General features: G+C 33.3%; 1 protein-coding gene across 1 annotated transcript; it reads right to left on the bottom strand.

The window, feature by feature from the left end:
* On the bottom strand, positions 1464-1895 carry LOC109363587. Its single transcript, XM_019609845.1, has one exon. It carries the CDS (start codon positions 1893-1895, stop codon positions 1464-1466), a length of 432 nt encoding a protein of 143 aa, XP_019465390.1.

Raw genomic sequence — 20027 nt, 5'->3', positions numbered from 1 at the left:
TTCCATATCTCATATGGCATTGTAGAGACAGATTTTGTGGGAACTTTATTCAACAAATAATTTGCCGCTTCCAAAGCATATCCCCATAAGCTTATTGGAAGATCAGTGAACCCCATCATGGATCTTACCATATCTAATAAGGTTCGATTCTTTCTTTCAGATACACCATTATGATGCGGTGTACCTTGAGGTGTACATTGTGAGAGAATTCCATTCTTTTTCAAATAACCAAGAAAACCACATAAGATAATCTCGTCCTCTATCGTATCTTAGCACCTTGATACTTTTACCAGTTTACTTTTCCACTCCACTTTGAAATCTTTTGAACATTTCAAATGATTCAGATTTATGTTTCAAGAGGTACAAAAAACCATAAAGCGAAACATCATCAGTGAATATGATAAAATAAGAATATCATTCTCTGGCTTGAATTCTCATGGGTCTACAAACATCCATATGAATTATTCCCAATAATTCAAAGGCTCTTTCTCCTTTTCCAATAAATGGAGATTTGGTCATTTTTCCTTTGAGACAAGATTCACAAGTTATGTATGATTCATAGTCATAATTGTCAAGGTAACCTTCCTTGTGCATCTTTCTAATTCTTTTCTCACCAATATGGCCGAGTCTGCAATGCCAAAGATATGTGTTGTTTACTTGATTATATCTTTCTCTTTTAAGACTAGAAACATGCATAATCGAGTTAAAACACACTTGAGGTAAGACATAAATGTCGTGTTGGATATACTCATTCACATAAAAGATGTCATTATTATAAATCGAGCAAACACCTTTATTAAAAAAAACGATAACCATGAGTATCCAACATAGAAATTGAAATAATGTTCGAAACGAAATTAGGAACATAGTAACAATTTTCCAAGACTATTACATTGTCAGTCGACATTATTAAGGAGACTATTCCTATAGTCTTGGTTGTAACACTTGCTTCATTTCTCACTTGGAGATTGACTTCTCTATTCTTCAACCATCTAGTTATTTGTAGTCCCTACAAAAAATTGCACATGTTAAAACTACTGCCAACATCTGATACCCATATTGAAGAATAAATTACAGTTAAGGAAATCATGAATTTTTTTTCATTAATCTCTCACCATGTTCCTCTTCTAGTTTCTCTTCTCATTACAGAAAAAACATTCAGCATTGCTTTGCTCAACACCATCTTTCTTGTCCCTAGATTTGGTCATACCACCTTTGGGTGCGGAAGGCCTCTTTTTGGACTTATTATTCCATTTGCCCTTTTTCTTGTGGGACTTTCCAACTACTAAGATAGATCATTGGTTCTTTCTAGGGTCAATTTGATTCAGATAGTCAATCAACATATTCAACATATCATGCAAGTCACAATCCATCTTATTCATGTTAAAATTAACAATGAATGGTGAGAACGAGTTACAAAGTGACTGCAAAATCAAATCTTGGGATAACTCTTTCCCAAGTTTTCAACCCAACTTCTCAAGTTGTTCAATAAGATTAATCATGTTCAGAACATGGGGTCCCACATGAGCATTCATATTAAACATCGACCTAAATAGAGTCTTAGACAATTGATATTTAGTTGTCCTACTCTGTGCACCATACATCTTCTTAAGATGTGCAATGATGTCAATTAGGTCCATGTCCTCATGCCGCCTCTGTAGTTCAGAACTCATTGATGCTAAGATGAGGCATTTCGTACTCATGAAGTCCTCTAAGTACTTCTTATAAGCACTAACTGCCTCAACATCATAATTATTGATTGGTTCAGGCACAACAGGTTTATCGATCGTATCGATTAGTTTCTCGTGCATGAGAATGATTCCCAGAGTTCGATACCAATCATGAAAGTTGTCACCAACCAACTTTCCATCAGCGAGTATCGACAAAGAAGACATGTCGATATATATCTACGCAGTTAAACAAATATGTGAGAACATATTCATGTAAAGAGATATGTCACTAATAAAATATTCTCACTTACTATGATAGCAATTAAAAAATAAATATTTCTTCTAGTGGAAATATAAAATAAATGTCTTTAAAAATGTGAACAAACACTTGGTTTACATACAATTTTATTCAAAATTAACAAATAGCTCCATGTTTGTCACGTCATTTCTATAAGTATAACTAAATTAATCTCTACACTCCCTAGGTAGTCTAGGCGATTAGTGATAAAATTAATTCTTGATTGATTGATATCACATACCATATTAATCCTCTTAATTAAAAGTCATTTGTTAGTCAGACCGTCTCTTGAAATTAAAAAATTAACACGATCTTAAAAATGTATCTTGTACAAAATAAATTTATGAACACTAAAATAAATTTGTCCATCTGAACATTAAAATAATTTTGTCTATCCTATTTCATCACATGAAACTCCTGAATAATATACATACAAATATATATATATATATATTCTCAAATTTGTAACTATGATATATAAATATAATATATATAATAGTATACTAATTAATCATCATTAATTAATAACTATATAGTTATATATATTGTAAACACTAAAAACTCACATATGCTGCATTCACATGTTACATATATAATAGTATACTAATGCGAACATGTTACTGTTTTAACATTGCAGAAGCAACATGTTAGGAGTATGATAGTATTAATAATATAACTAATTATATATATATATATATATATGTATGTATGCAACACACATAAAATCTAATAAGCATACATATATAACTAATTATATATATTCATATAACATGCATATTATATAATAGTAACACATTCATATAACATGCATATTATATAACAACAACCCATTCATATAATACATATTATATAATTTGTTGAATTAAACACATTCATATATGCAATATACTAATTATTTAATAGTACACTATGCCATAATGTATATTTACATCCAATAATGAGGTTGCTGTTCCATAGAACGCGTTAGAAAATCTTCTTTCTCTTGCTATTTGTAGATTTAGTATTCTACTAACACATTTGCTAGGAAATCCCAAACAATTAAATAATGTAATTGCAACCGTCTAAAAAACTACATATTTCAATAAAGGTTGAAGCTTTTCACAAAACTATTATGTGAATTAAAATCCAACGACTGTGTGAATTAAAAAACAATTATTCATAGTTTCGTATTAGTTTCCAAAAACCAATTAAGTTGCAACATAAATTAAAACACAAAAACTTGCTCTAATACCAATTGAATGTTATTATGCGTGTTTCTAACATGCACAATGGAAAATAATAGATTTATTTGTGTTAAAATATGCATACATTGTAATAATAAGGTAAAAGTGTTTGTAAAAATACCTAATGAGACGATGATGACGTTCCAAAATTCTCCCTTTAAAAGTATGAAGGTCCTACACATGTATACACACTCAAACCGATTCTTATTGTATCAACACATAATACGTAGAACAAAATGAGTCAACACAAATGAATAGTCTAGTATATTCTAATATTTCATACAAAATGACAAAACCAAAAAAGATTGGAGAAGAACACATTTTCTACTTTTGCTTTTGTATTTATGTATTAATATGTAAATGCTCTAATTTATAAGTAATAAAGCAAAAACGTCTCCAATCAATTCAGTTGCTAATTTTTAGCAACATCACATCATCACCATTTAATGTGTTATTTTGCTTTTAATTTTTAAAATGTTTAAATTAATCGCTGATCATATCAATTTTTGTTAATTTGAAATATATTAATTAAGTCTCACTTAATTATATTATATATGACTGAATAATATTATTTTTATTTTTTGGTGCTTGCAAAAGAATACAATAATATATCACTTAAAAGAAAATATGAAAAATTAAACTATTTAATTTAATTAATAATATTTTCTCGTCCAACAAAAATCAGAACACTCGTTAGTGTGTGACCTTGTAAGTTCATTACTAAACCGGTAGTAAATTAACTCATTAATTTACTAATCAAGGTTGCATTCTAGCACCACTTCTTAACGACTATATATAAATGATAATATTTTACTTTAGAACCATTAGAAGGTTAATATAATATTTCATTCCATCTTTACAACTCTATGTTAACTCTAAATATTGTATAATTGTCGAACTCTAACAAGTTAACGTGTACTGAATGACTTAAGAAACTCATTTTTTTCAATTGTTCATTTTTCTTGGCCAAATTCTTTATATATATAGAGCTCAAACTCATTACCATGAGTTGACGAATTCTTTCTTGATTAATCACTAATCCTACAAGAATTTAATTATACCTAATAATTATTTAACTTACATCATTAGATATCTGATATCAAAATACAATAAATAACTTGTTAATTACTATGATAATCTCAAGTTTGAGGAAAATATATATTTCTTCATAAGAATATCATACTAACAATTCAAAGGTAATATATTAACCATTAGGAATTCTCATTTGAGTCAGTTCAGTGGTCATATCTCTATATGCACCACTTATAATTGTAATTTAACAAATGAAATATATTAATCTTTATCTAATAAAGATTACTAGAAAAATATTTATCTATCTAAATTAATAATGTCTTAACCTTAATAATCATATGATCAAGAACAATTTAGGACCTTTCATATTAATTATAAAAAGATTTATCTCTCATTATTATAATATAGAAGTCTCAAATTTTAATCAAGGACCTTTCATATTAATTATTTTGACAAAGATCGAATATCATAACAAAATAATAATAAATACAACCTTATTATTATAAACATGACAAATTGGTTCTTGGAAATACCTTATATACTAACATATGTATAAATGTACATTTTATATATTAAATAAATAATTACCATTTGAGTTAATGAGTTGAACCATTTAGTTCACAAACTCTTCATGAACCAAACCAATTAGAGCGGATGAGTCGAATTGAAACAATTCACAAAAGCCGAACTTGACATGAAAATATAACTCGTTTCCAGTTGAACCATGGTTCGACTAGTTTTCAATCCTAGTTAAAATTATTCTGCACCTCTTTAGGAAAATAATCTTTCTTAGATAAGTCTCTTCAAGTTCTAACAATTAAGTATTCTTTATTGACCAAGTCCCTGCAAGCTCTTAAGCTATACATGTATTTTTTAACATAACAAGCCAGTCCAAGCTCCAATAGTTCATGAGAGATAGTTTGTTAATCATTAAAACTCACTTCACGAGGATGAAAAATTATGATCACTTTTGTCTAGGTATCACTAGCAAACAAATGTTAAGATATATAGAGAGAGTGCTTGAAATGTTTAATATGAATGAGTGCAAACCTGTTTCTACTCTACTTGATGCACATTTCAAGTTATCTTTAGATCATTGTCCACACAAAGAAAGAGATGGAGTGTATGCCGCATATTACTTATGCCACTACAATTGGTAGTCTTATGTATGCTATGGTGTACACTAGACTCGATTTAGCATATGATGTTAGCATGTTGAGGCAGTATACTAGAAATGATCGCTGAAGTGCTGTAAAATGAATTTTTCAATATCTAAAAGGTACTTTCGACATTGACTTGATATTTGACAGAGGTAAGACTACAACCAATGATGTTGTAGGTCATGTTGATTCAGATTATGGTGGTGATATTAATAGAAGGAGATCTCTTTCTGGTTACATCTTAATCTCTTAATATTGTTATCAGCTGGAAAGCTACACTTCAATCCATTGTTGCATTGTCTATGACACAAGGAAAATATATTTTAGCAACAAAGAGTGTGAAGGAGGCTATTCAGCTCTGAGGTTTGGTCAATGAACTTGGTCTAACACAAGGTGTTCGTACAGTGGTTTGTGATATTCAAAGTTCTATTCACTTAACCAAGAATAATCGTTATCATGAGAAGACAAAAAACATTGATGTAAAACGCCAGTTTATCCGAGATATTATTACTATTTGTGAAATTATGGTGGAAAAGATTCGCACACAAAATCTAATAGATATACATACCAAGCCATTCCTGAATGCCAAGTTTTAGCATTGTCTGGACTTGGTTGGTCTCTACAGCATTTGAGTGCCCTTCAGAGCTTTATTAAGTGATGTGCAACTTATTAAATTCAAGCTAAGATGGAGATTGTTGATATACATATCTCTAATTTTATAAGCCAATGAATTAGTGGCCATATTTTGCTTGCTTATTAAGTATTTTGATGAGGACAGTGCGACGCTTACTATTCTTTATGGGCAAGAAATAATTGTGTTGCAGCATGAGTTGCCATGGTTTTTACACCTCCTACTTGTTTGCATGTCTTCACAAAGGCGTTCACATTTTGCTTGCCTTAGCACTTAAGCCGATTGAAGGTGCATTTTGTAGAATTTGTCTATAAAAGCAAGGTCCCTCTACTTGTTCACAACATCCATCATAAATACAGAACACAAGAGTCGTATTGAGTATATTATGGTGAAAATACTTGTTCTATATGAGAGAGTATCTGTGAGAGAAAATATTGTTTTTTGTTCTCATTACAATAAGATGATTTGTTGTAATCTCCTTCTTATATAGTGGAATTTTGCTCGTGAGCGACCATGGTTTTTTACTCCTCACACAGAGGGGGATTTTCCACGTTAAATCGTATGTATTATTTTCTTCTCCTTTACTTACTTCAATTCTCAATTGATCTGATCATGTACTTCTGGATACCGCTCTATTCCTAACACACCGACTTACAAAAATAACCGCTATATCACTTTGAACATAATACCTTCATGGGGGTGTAGAAGGTCTTCGCAGTTCCCACAAAGATTTTCATCGAATCAGGGGGAGCAATCCCTTTCTTGATAAATCAATCTTCACCTATAGTGTCTCCTCCACCAACTAACACAAATAGGGTACCCCTCTAGTTTCCTGGCACAAATCTACCATTGGCATATATTATCCCACACTATGCCACCATCAACAAACGTAATATTATAAAATTATCTAATTCATCACAGGATCCCTTTGAATTCTTTTAAGAAAACTAAGGGCATTTTCAGGGTGATGAAAAGCTTAGTAAAAAATATTATAATTTCAAAGAATAAAGTTCTTAAAATAGTTTTTCATTATCAATTATTTATTTTCAAAATAAAACTTTATCATCATTTCTAAAATTATGGTAAAGTGAATGCTCACATCGTATGTCATGCTAATGCACATCAATAATCATATAAGAGGAAACAATTACAATAATTTTAGTAAAGACTCAATAATCGTGAAATAAGAAATTTAATCAAGCATAAAACCATTTCCATCACTTAATACAATCAAACAATCACACCACCTAATTAATACAATCCATACAATATCATTATATATACATTATAATTCATTCAGTCACAAATTAATAACTTACGTGCAAACAAGTCTTGACACTCATTTGCTCACAGTTGCATAATTAGTATTCGACTAAAACTACATGTGACCTGGTTTAGAGATCCACAAATATATTTCACATCGTTTCTAAGTTCATATAGAAAGTACTTCTCTCAATACGTGCACTTTTACCAATCTCAATATTTTTCTTCTTGCACCCTCTCTGAAGGTCGAATAACTAATAATAGCTAAAACTGCTAAGCTATGACTTTATGGTTCTATCATAATTTAGATGGAGATATCCCAATATGTCATTTATAAATAACACAATAAAAATCATATCAGTACAATTGTCTCTGAGGTCCTCGGTACGCTCAGGAATAATTTTTAGGCACAATAACTTGAGGCACCAGCTAAAAGCCATCATGGTTAGAACATGAAATATTTAAATTTTAACTTAAATCAGAGTTCACAACAACCCTTAGCACTCTTGAGTTCCATTGAACACAATCTGAGGCCCTGATCACCTTAAACAACAAGCTAGACATCACTTGAAGTATAAGGTTTTATGGGTGATTTTCATTGGTTTTAATCAACCAAAATAGAATCCTAACAATGTAAGCATAAGTGATTTAATATGCAAACTGAATTTGGGAGTTATTGGCTCAATAATCACTCAATTTGGTGGTGAAAAACTCACTCAACCACATGATGAAGCTTGAGTGAAATCATAGTTTGTTATTGTCTTTTGAAATAAAAATTATAGTGGGAAATAAAAAAGAAACAAAAAAGAGAATCTAAGCTCAAAGTTGAATTCCTAATACCTCAAATAGGAAAGAACACCCTTTCCATGTAATTTCAAACTGATTTACATTCTTCATATTGGGAACAAACGAACAATCAAATAGTAAAAGAGAATAAAGATAAGAGAACAATACAAAGAACTTGATAACGAGGTTCGACCAATTTTACCTACGTCATCGGAAGCGTTGAGAGGCTACCACTGTGAATTAGAGAATAAAGATTTGTGTTTAGCTATTGTTCTTCTTGTTACATTAGGTTTACATAACATAAATATATAACTCTCTACTCCAACCCTTTTACATTAGCCCAAACTCATAACTTGTATTGATGTTATTTAGAGAATGTGGGTCATTGCACAACAATATCCATCTTGACGAATATCATCAATCACCATCTTCCACCATTGTGTTTGGGGCGCTCCAAAGTCTAGCATTAGCAAATGTTCAACAAGCTCAGGCAATGCCTGAACTTGTTCACGGTAACCGACTTGGTTAACATATCAGCTGCATTTTCTGAAGTGTGAACCTTCTGCAATAATATCCACCCACAAGCTACCAACTCTATGATCTTATGAAATCTCACATCAATATGTTTATTCCAGCATGATGCACCTGGTTCTTTGCCAAGAAGATAGAAATCTGACTGTCACAATGCAACAGAACTCCATCTTGCTCAATACCTAATTCGTTTACCAGCCCCATAAGCCATAGAGCTTCCTTAGAAGTTTCACCAGCTGTCATGTACTCTACTTCAGTTGTGCACATAGCAACAAAATAATGAACTGATGATCTACACATAATTGGTCCACCTGCAAGGGTGAAGACAAACCCGATTGTGGACCTTCTATCATCCAAGTTTCCTGCATAATCCGAATCAACATAACTAACAACTAAAGGCTTACTCTATTGCCTACTAAACATGATACCAAGACCTATAGTCCCCTTAAAATATCTAAAAATCCATTTGATTGCTTCTCAATGCTACTTCCTTGGTTTTGACAAGTACTTGCATACTTGACTAATTGTTTGTGCCAAGTCCAGTCTAGTACAAACCATAGCATATATGAAGCAACCCACTGCATTAGGATATGGAGCCTTTGACATGTATTTTTTCTCTTCATCTAACTTTGGACACTGATCTAGGGAAAGCTTAAAGTGATTTGCCAATAGAGTGCTCACTACTTTAGCATTGCTCATATTAAATCTCTCTAATATCTTTTCAACATAGCTTTGTTGGGAGAGACATAATTTTCTAGCTCCCTTATCTCTGTGAATCTCCACCCCAAGAATCTTCCTAGCAACCCTAAATCTTTCATGTCAAACTTCTTACCTAACATGACTTTTAGGTCATTGATATCACTCAAATGATTAGCAGCAATCAACATATCATCAACATAAAGTAGAAGAAAAATGAAAAAGCAACAAGGCTTCTCATATAAACACAATAATTATATTCACAATGCTTGTAACCAAACTTCAACATATGAGAGTCAAACCGCTTATACCACTATCTGGGAGAATGCTTCAACTCATATAGAGATTTTTTCAACATGTAAACCAAGTGACTCTATCCAGTTGCACTGAACCCTTCTGATTGTTTCATGTAAATTTTCTCCTCTAGTTCACCATGAAGAAAGGCAGTCTTCACATCCATTTGTTCTAAGTGCATATCTCGGCTGGCTACCAAGGCAAACACTTCCCTGATAGAAGTCTGTCTCACTGCTGGGGAGAAAATCTCATTGTAGTCAACTCCCTTCTGTTATGAATACCCTTTTGCTACAAGATGAGCCTGTAATATTTCCCCTTCTTTTTCTGATACTACTGGCTTCCTCTTGTACACCTACTTGCACCCAACTACACGCTTGTCTAGGGGCAATGACAAATGCTCCCAAGTTTGATTCTTTTGTAAAGACTCCATCTCCTCCATCATGACACCTATTCAGTGTTCTTTCTCCTGGCTGTTTATATCCTCTTGAAAACTACATGGATCTCCTGAACTAATATGGAGAGCAAATGAAGTCATATCTCTCTGGAGGTTTGATACGATGTCCATCTCTGTCTCTGACAAGTAGATACTCCTACACACTTGAACTCTCTGCCTGAGAATTATCATCTTCTTGACTTGAACTAGTGCATGGTTCCTTGTCTTTATTCACCTGAACGTATTCATTGCTCACTAGAATCATATTTGATTCCAAAGTCTTTCCATTTGGCATGGGCACCTCTATCAAAATTGACTGTTTCAATATGAAATCTTCATCAAACACTACATCTCTATTCAATATCACTTTTCTGGAAACTAGATCCCAGAACTCGAACCCATTCACACCTTTGGTATATCCAATGAAGATGCACCTCTTTGACTTGAGATCAAGTTTAGATCGTTCATTACTATGTACATGTACATAAGCATGACAATAAGCATGACAATGAAATATGCATAACATATTATAATTGACTAGGTTACCTGCCCATACTTCTTATGCAACTTTACCACCTAATGAGGCTCGTGGTGATCTTTGATGACATAACATGTCATATTAAGTGCATCTGCCCAAAATCCTTTGGAAAGTCCAACATTCAGTCTCATATATTTGGCCCTCTCTATAAGATTTCTATTCATCCTCTCTACAACACCATTCTGCTAAGGAGTCTTCTTCACTAAAAAATGCCTCTGAATGTCATGTTCCTCATAGAATTTCTGAAACTGTGAGTCTTTGTACTTCATACCATTGTCTGATCTCATGTATTTGATTTTTCTACAAGTCTGGTTCTCTACCTTTGCCTTCCAAGCCTTTAACTTGGCAAAGACTTATGACTTATGCTTCAGAAAATATACCCAGACCTCGCGAGAATAGTCATTAACAAAGGTAACAAAATACCTAGAACCTCCTATGGATGGTTCCTGAGTGGGTCCCCACACATCAATATAGATATAGTATAGAATACCCCGAGTCTTGTGTTGGCCAGCCTTGAAATTAACTCGTGTCTGTTTCTCAAGCACACAATACTTGCACAAGTCTAGCTTGCATTTGCTGACTCTCCTCAACAGTCCTCTTTTGCATAGTCATGTCATGCCACATACACTAATATGATCCAAACGCATGTGCCATAATTTTGTAGCATCATGGTCTGAATCTACTGAAATCTCTTTAGCCACTCCAATAACTCTGTCTATAATTGTTCTCCCTAACAGCTTGTAAGTGTTCTCAGCAGTCCTCTTACCCTTCATCACAATTAGAGCACCTTTGCATACTCAAAGAATATCACTATCCCCATCAGCTCTATAGCTAAATCCATTGGCATGCAATGTCCCCAAAGAAATCAAATTCTTCTTCAAATATGGTATGTGCGTAAACTCACATAAAGTCTTCACTATACCATCATCCACCATAATTTTGATTTCACACATACCAATAATTCCACATGCTTTATTATTTCAGAGATACACGAAACCAAAATTGATTGCCTTGTATAAGGTGAATCATTCTCTTTTTAGCGTCATGTGGTGGGAACAACTACTGTCAAATATTCATTCATCTGTACTATAATTTGATGATACAGATAGTAGATCAACTTCACTATTGTAACTAGAGTCATCTTTGTATGCAACATTTGGAGATGTAGATTCTCCATCTTTCCCCACCGGCTTGCTAGGACTCCATTCATTGGGACAATCATTTTTGTAATGCCCAGTTTGTTTGCACTTAAAGCACTCTACTAGTATTTTTCCCTAGAATTTGTTCTTTTTCCTTTGGCAGGACCTCCTCTGCCTTGTATCCTCCCACGCGCTTGACTCTTTCTCACATACAGACCATCACCCTGAGATCCTTCTCTTACATTTTGTCTTCTTCGAGTGTAGAACATAAGTACATATATAATCTCATCCACTTCGATTGATTCTTTCCCTTATGTCAATGTTGTCACCAAGTATTCGTAGGAATTTGGCAAAGAACACAATAATATTTTTGCTTTATCCTCACCATCAACCTTTACATCAAGTTTCTACAAGTCATTGATTACTTGATTAAAAGTTTTGAGATGTTGTTGCAAATCAGCACCCTCCTGTATCTTCAGGCCATAGAGTCTCTATTTCAAATACAACTTATTTGTTAGAGACTTGGACATGAACCACTTTTCTAATGTCTCTCGTACATCTGTAGGTGATATCAAATCCATAACATGATACATCACCTCATATAATAGACAGAGCCGTATAGTTCACGCAACCTTCTCGTTCAACTCTTCCCAATCCACTTGATCCATACCATCTGGTTTAGTCTCACGCAACGCCTTTGATAGACCTTGTTGAGCCAACATATCCTAAACCCTCCCTTACCACAATATGAAATTACTAGTTCCATCGAACTTCCCCGCCTCGAGTTTAGCTCTTGGGTTAAGAGTCATCTGATACTAATTGTTGGGAACAAGCGAACAATCAAATAGTAAAAGAAAATAATACAATGAATTTGGTAACGAGGTTCAGCCAATTGTGCCTATGTCTCCGGGAGCGTTGAGAGGCTACCACTAGGTATTAGAGAATAAAGATTTGTGTTTAGCTATTGTTCTCCTTGTTACATTAGGTTTACATAACATAAATATATAGTCCTCTATCCCAACCCATTTACAACAGCCTAAACCAATCACTTGTATTGTTGTTATCTAGAGAATATGAGTCATTACACAACACTTCATTCTAATTTTAGTTCTAAACTTAATCTACTATGAAATTTCATAATTTACTCTCATTTTATAATCCTTTTCTTGTTGTCACTTATTATTGAAGTGACCTAACTTCTTACTCAAATTACCTTTGTTCTATTCATGGAGATTTTTACACTTGACCTATCATTTAAGAATATATATATATGAAGTGACTCAGGTGAGAATAATGCGCTATTGTAAGAAATGAGAACAATTAATATGAATCATTAGGTCTTATTTGAATTGTCAAAATTAAAAAAATACATTCACATGACTATCATATGACTAAGAACTAACTTTTAATCATAACCACCCATGATGGGTTGTACGACCCATATTTATTGTTCTCACAGTTTTTATGTGAGAACTGTTCTCACTTGAGTCACCCCCCTATATATATATAGGGAGCGACTTACGTAAGAACAATGCACTATTGTAAAAAATGAGAACAATTAATATGAATCATTGGATCTTATTTGAATGGTTAAGATTAAAAGATGCATGTATATGACTATCATGTGACCAATAACTAACTTTTAATCTTAACCATTCATGATTGGTTGTATGATCCAAATTTATTGTTTATATGAACATATATGCTGATATCTATACCTATATAAGCAAAGAACTAAAGGAGGGGACGCTACAAAATATATGTTGAAGTGGTTGTTTAATTGATTTGAAGTAAGTATCTTAGATCTATTTCTTGTAAAAACGAGTGAAAATAATGTTTACTTGCCGCATAATGGATTCAAAACTGATTAGATGTTAACATTGCATTTGGTATACTCTGCATAGTCAATTAATGATCGATTATCTAGAAGTATAAGTGCATAAATTTCTCTATGTAAATGGTTATCTGAAATTTCAACATGGATAACCAATTACAACTTCTGTCTTAATCAATTAATGAGTGAAATTAAGTGCAATTACGCGCACTCAGTCCATCATTTGTACATTTTCAACCAAGACAAATCTCCCATATTCTTCTTTCAATCCATTTTGAATCTTCAAATTCATTCTAGTTTGATCTTTAATCTTCATTTCCTTGCTCAAAACACGACTCAGTTCTCAAAACCCTAATCACATCTCTTTTCCTTAAATGATTACTCCATCCTCAGTTCCAACTACAATCAAAAGTGAGAGGAAGGGAAAAAGTGAAACACACCGCTAATAGGAATGCATACATTGTACAAAGAAAGAACTATGAAACAACGAAAGGAGAAGGTGCAAGCGAAGTAGGTTTTTATGTTCTAGACTTCATGGAGGAATTCCTGAACAAGAATTAAGGTTGAATCTAGACCATGCCCCATTCTTCACTAACGATAAGAAAATGGAGCACATGGAGCATTATGAAGACAAAGAACTAGAGACTCACACGTTTTGTGATTTGAAGTGGTTGATTAACAAAGGATTTCAATTCCATCACTCTCTTGCAGCTCAAGGGTTAATTACCTTCTGCCAATTAAAGCTAATGTCTACTCTTGCTTAGTTAAGCACTTTTATGGTAATCTTACTAAAAAAGGTGCACTCATGGTGGCAATTTTGTTAGGAAAGGAAATTATTTTGAATAAGAATATTTTCTAAGAGGCAGGAAGCTTAAAATTTAAAGGACTGGTGACTAGTGATTGTGGTAATGAGTAGTGGTTGGACTTTGACAATAGAGTCATGTATCAATCATGTTTAAGAAGTCACTTGAGACACCAAGAAGAAAAACAATTGAAATCAGGATACATGAAAGTAGATTATAGACTAATTCCCTACATGATCGTCTATATCCTCATTCCTAGGAAACACAACAATGCTCAACTGAGTGTCAATGACTTGAAGTATATGCATATTATCAAGAGCAATTTTCAGATTCACTGGCAAAACGTAATTCTTGATCATATGGTGGCTCTACATTCAGAAGACAACGCTAATTTTCCATATTTTATCTCAAATTCATGCATCATTGATCACTATGAGATTAATCTTACTGGAAATGTAAGTATCCCCACCTCTCACAAAACATAAAAGTTGAAGTTTTTAATTCAGAACAAGATGAACAATAGGAGGAGGACTGATGGAAGGTGGTATTAAAAGTCATATCCAAGACAAGAAGAACGTCATTTATCTGACACTTCTGATTCTGAGTTTGAGTGAATAAATGTAATGGATGAAGGAATTGTAAGAAATGCCACATGAATGAATATATTGTTATGTTTTGAATGATGTAACTCTTGAATGTAGAGTGGTGAATGAAATGGTAAGACTCTTGGGAAAGAGTTTATATATAGTGTTTGATGGAAGCACTATATATTAGCCAAATCTATCAACACTCACTTAACTACAAGCCATTTAGCAGCAATGAAAACTACAAGCCATTCAACAACAATGCAATCAAAACAGCAAGATGATTCCGTTAAACCAACTTCACACTTATCTACATAATCTGTTGCAAGAACAAGAACCAATTCCCTCTTCTTTTTCTATACATTTTGCATGTTTTTTACACTCTTTCTATTTTCGGTTAGTTAGTTATGAAGAGGTTGTTGATTGCCTCTATAAATAGAAACTTTTTTCCTTTTTGTGAAATCTCAACTTTTCTCTTCATCACCAATCAATAAAACTTCTGAGGTTATTCATTGTTTCACTCATTCAACTCATCATTCGTATCTTTCTATTATAGAGCTTCTTCAAGCTCATTTATTTTTCTTCTCAAGTTCATGCATCATTCACCTTCTTTTTGTCATATGGTATCAGAGCTCATCTTGAGCTCTGTTACATTCAACACACATTATGTCTTCTCTCTCAAACACTTTCACCCAATCCATGGATTCTTCACAAGATCAATCCCCATTCTATATACATCCCTTAGAAAATATGGCTTCAACTCTTGTATCACCTCTGCTCACAGGAGACAATTACCTTCGGTGGTCAAGAGCAATGGAGATGAGCCTAATTTCCAAACAAAAAATGGAATTTGTCGATGGAAGCATACTAATGCCAGTAAAGATAGATCCGACCTTCAAGCAGTGGCAAAGAGCAAATAATCTGGTCACATCATGGATCATAAAGTCTGTCTCACCCTCAATTGCACAAAGTATTCTTTGGATTGACAACACACATGAGGTATGGGATGAGTTAAGAGAAATGTTCTCTCAGGGGAACCTGTTTCGCATAGCTGAATTACAAGAATCAATTGCAAATTTCAAGCAAGGAGAGTTGAACATTTCAGATTACTTCACTCAGTTGAAGATCTTATGGGATGAGTTTGACACATGTAGGTTCCTCCCATTTTGTGACTATGAGGTCCATGCAACTTGCAATGCCATGAAGAACACCAAGGCACACAGGTCAGAGGACAAAATCATTAGATTCTTGAAAGGAATAAATGATTCATATGGCACTGTGAGATCCCAAATCCTGCTGATTGACCCTTTGCCCACAATGAGCAAAGTTTTGTCTCTAGTTGGTCAGCACGAGAGACAACTCACATGCCAAGATGATGATTCGAAAGTAATGGCAACAGACACAAATTGGAGAAAAGCAAATGGAATTGATAGAAGGACCAATATAGGGAGGACTAATTTTAGCAGAGGGCCATCTGAACAATCTGCAAAAGGAAACCAAACACCAACAAGTAAGGCAGCATGGGGCAAAAGTATAAGCTCAGGAAAATTTTGCACACATTGCAAGAAAACTGGCCATACAGTTGATACCTGTTACAAGATCCATGGTTTCCCACCAAACTTTCAGTTCCCAAAGAATGAGCAGAGGAATACAACAATGACTTGTGACACAAGAAACAAAAGTCTAGCTGAAAATGATAAGGATGAGACAATCTTTGGGTTGAGTCAAAAGCAATATGAAGGATTAGTTTACATGTTGCAACAATCCAACAAATCAAAGTAGTGTCATGAGCACAAGCACCACTCCTACTGCTCAGAAAATTGAGAATGAAAAAGGTACACCTAACTCCAAATGTCAATATGTATCATGGATCTTAGATAGTGGAGCCACTGACCACGTAAGTGCCTCTTTGTCAGTTTTTTCTTCATACTACAAAATTAAACCCATTACTGTCAATCTACCAAGTGGTTTTATGGTCATTGCATATATTTCAGGAACCATTCTTTTAAGTGATGATCTATCCATACACAATGTCCTCTATCTACCTAGCTTCTCCTATAACCTTCTTTCTATACCTAAGTTAACCACAAGCTCATCCTGCATAGTGTCTTTTGATGAATTTTCTTGCCAAATTCAAGAAATGGATTCTTTGAGGACGATTGGTACAACTAAACTCACACATGACCTTTATGTACTGAAGACAACTAGGCACCAACAGAGAGAGTCATTTTCTTTTTCCAATTCTGTAAATCTCTCTAATTCTAGTCTATGACATTATATATTAGCACATGCCTCTAATACTTGTATGGAAACTATAAAGACCAGTTATCCTTTTGTAACATTCAATAAAGATCATGTTTGTGATATATGCCACTTAGCTAAACAAAAAAGACTAAAGTTTCCTACTAGTCAAACACAATCTTTGCATATTTTTGACATGATACATACTAACATTTGGGGACCAATTTATCTGTGCATGGACACAAGTTTTTCCTAACTGTTGTTGATGATAAGTCAAGGTACACATGGATTTATCTTTTGAAAACCAAAGGAGAAGCAAGGAAAGTATTACAAGACTTCATCATCATGATCAACACTCAGTTCTCAAGCAAGGTTAAACCAATGAGAAGTGATAATGGTGCTGAGTTCTCCATGAATTCCTTCTATTCTGACAGAGGAATCAAGCACCAAACATCATGCAGATACACACCTCAATATAACAACATAGTTGAGAGAAAGCATCAACATTTGTTGAATGTAACAAGAGCACTCTTAATTCAAAGCCAAGTTCCAAAATTGTATCGGTGTTATGCTATTAAGCATGTTGTTCACATTATCAACTTACTACCCACACCAGTTTTGGAAGGAAAGTCACCTCATGAAGTTCTACGCAACACCAAGCCTCACATTGAACACTTGAGAGTCTTTGACTCACTTTGCTTCACAAGCACTCTATCTGTTAATAGATCAAAGCTTGACCCTAGGGAAAGCAAGTGCATCTTCTTGGGTTACAAGGAAGGCACAAAAGGATATGTTGTCCTCCATTTGGATTCTAGGTCCCTTGATGTAAGCAGAGATGTAATCTTCCATGAAACTATTTTTCCATACAAGCAGATAACCCACTCAGAGCAAGAAATCACCATACCTCTCCCTATTGACCATACTCCCCCACCATATGTTGACATCCCTGACCCCTCCTCTAGTCCTACCCTACCTCACACAGACCCTCAATCAACTATCCAACCTGCATCAAATCCATCCTCCCCTCCCCAATACCTCACACAAACACCAAACCCAACACAACCACCCTTCACACGAAAAAGCACAAGACTTACAAAAACACCCACCTATCTACAAGACTACTATTGTGTGTGTAGGGGGGGGGGGTATTAGTCAAATCTATCAACACTCACTTAATTACAAGCCATTTAGCAGCAATGAAAACTACAAGCCATTCAACAGCAATGCAATCAAAACAGCAAGATGGACCCGTTAAACCAGCTTCACACTTATCTACATAATTTGTTGCAAGAATAAGAACCAATTCCCTCTTCTTTTTCTACACATTTTGCACGTTTTTTACACTCTTTCTATTTTCGGTTAGTTAGTTATGAAAAGGTTGTTGATTGCCTCTATAAGTAGAAACTTTCTTCCTCTTTGTAAAATCTCAATTTTTCTCTTCATCACCAATCAATAAAACTTCTAAGGTTATTCGTTGTTTCATTCATTCAACTCATCATTCATATCTTTTTGTTATAGAGCTTCTTCAAGCGCATTCATTTTTTTTCTCAAGTTCATTCATCATTCACCTTCTTTTTCTCATACTATACTTATAAGAAAAAGACTTTAAACAGAGTCTCAATCTCTGCCCAGAAATGTTGCTCTATTAGCCATCAATAAGGAAGAACATATAAAGAAAGGGAAAGAGATAGAAGAGTTTCTCTATTGACAAAGAACAACACACAACATCAGAAAGGAGGATCATGTCACCATGGATAGAAGTAATCTATAACTATACTTATAAGGTAAAAACTATGATTTCTTAAGATCCATTTGCACATGACTTCCATGACAAAACTTATATGTGGTATCAGAGCTCTGTGTTTAAGAACTTATAGTTTTCCATTAATGATAATTCGATCATAAAGTGATGGTTTAAAATATGTTCTTGAATAGAGAACTCAAATATAATTATTTCAGCTGTATCATAGTAACAAAAAAAAACCTTGTATCTTTTCTGCATACGGTTTCTGATGCATCTATTCTGCACTATTCTATTATGCTATATCATAAAGTACATGAATAAAACGTGAATGAATCACAATTTCTTTTTCTAGTTTCTTCATGTTTCTGTTTTGAGAAGCAATATATATAGCTTTATTATACATTGTGATCAATATATATAGTAGCATAGAAGTAATATATATTAATATGAACAATACTAATAGAGAGTGATCTGTTATGTTTTTTAATTCTATTTTACATATAAGAGAAGAGTAACAACATTCAGACTACGAAAGATTGTGTCATTTATTTTACGTTTCATGTTCTGATTTTGCCCAATAAAAGTGTGTGGAAATTTGCATAATACTTAGTTATAATTACACATGGTAAGAAATAGTATATTGGTCTGTACTATATACATATATAACGTGACATATGTATGAAAGGTTTTGAGCAAAACAGTAAATATTATACCTTTTGATTGTGTAGTTTTAAAATATATAAAACGTAAAACACTTCCAAACATATATATTTACTATATATAGTAAATATATATATGTAAACATCACAAACAGTAAGGTATATATATATATAATTAAGTTACAGTTATATTTGAAATTTTTATGCAATTGTTTCTATAACTTTGTAATTTATGAATAATTTTGGGAAATTACATGTATGTACAATATTATGACTTCTTAGATATTTGGAATTATTGTATGAGAGATTTGTTAATCACCAAAGTGGTTAAATCTTTATGTTTATTTAATTCTAAATTGTATGATCATAATTATTTTGTTTAGAATTATTTTATGATAGATTTGTTAATCATCAAAGTGGTCAAATCTTTATGTTTATTTAATTCCAAATTGTATGATCATATTTCAT

The sequence above is a fragment of the Lupinus angustifolius genome, chromosome LG13 (genome assembly GCF_001865875.1).
Source record: "Lupinus angustifolius cultivar Tanjil chromosome LG13, LupAngTanjil_v1.0, whole genome shotgun sequence".
In the NCBI taxonomy this organism is placed as follows: Eukaryota; Viridiplantae; Streptophyta; class Magnoliopsida; order Fabales; family Fabaceae; genus Lupinus; species Lupinus angustifolius.
Note: the sequence above shows the minus strand (reverse complement) of the source record. Positions and strands in the feature narration are given on the sequence as shown.

What these genes read in the sequence shown, in the direction of transcription:
- LOC109363587 (XM_019609845.1), bottom strand. Translation starts at nt 1,895, where the DNA reads ATGTCTTCTTTGTCGATACTCGCTGATGGAAAGTTGGTTGGTGACAAC.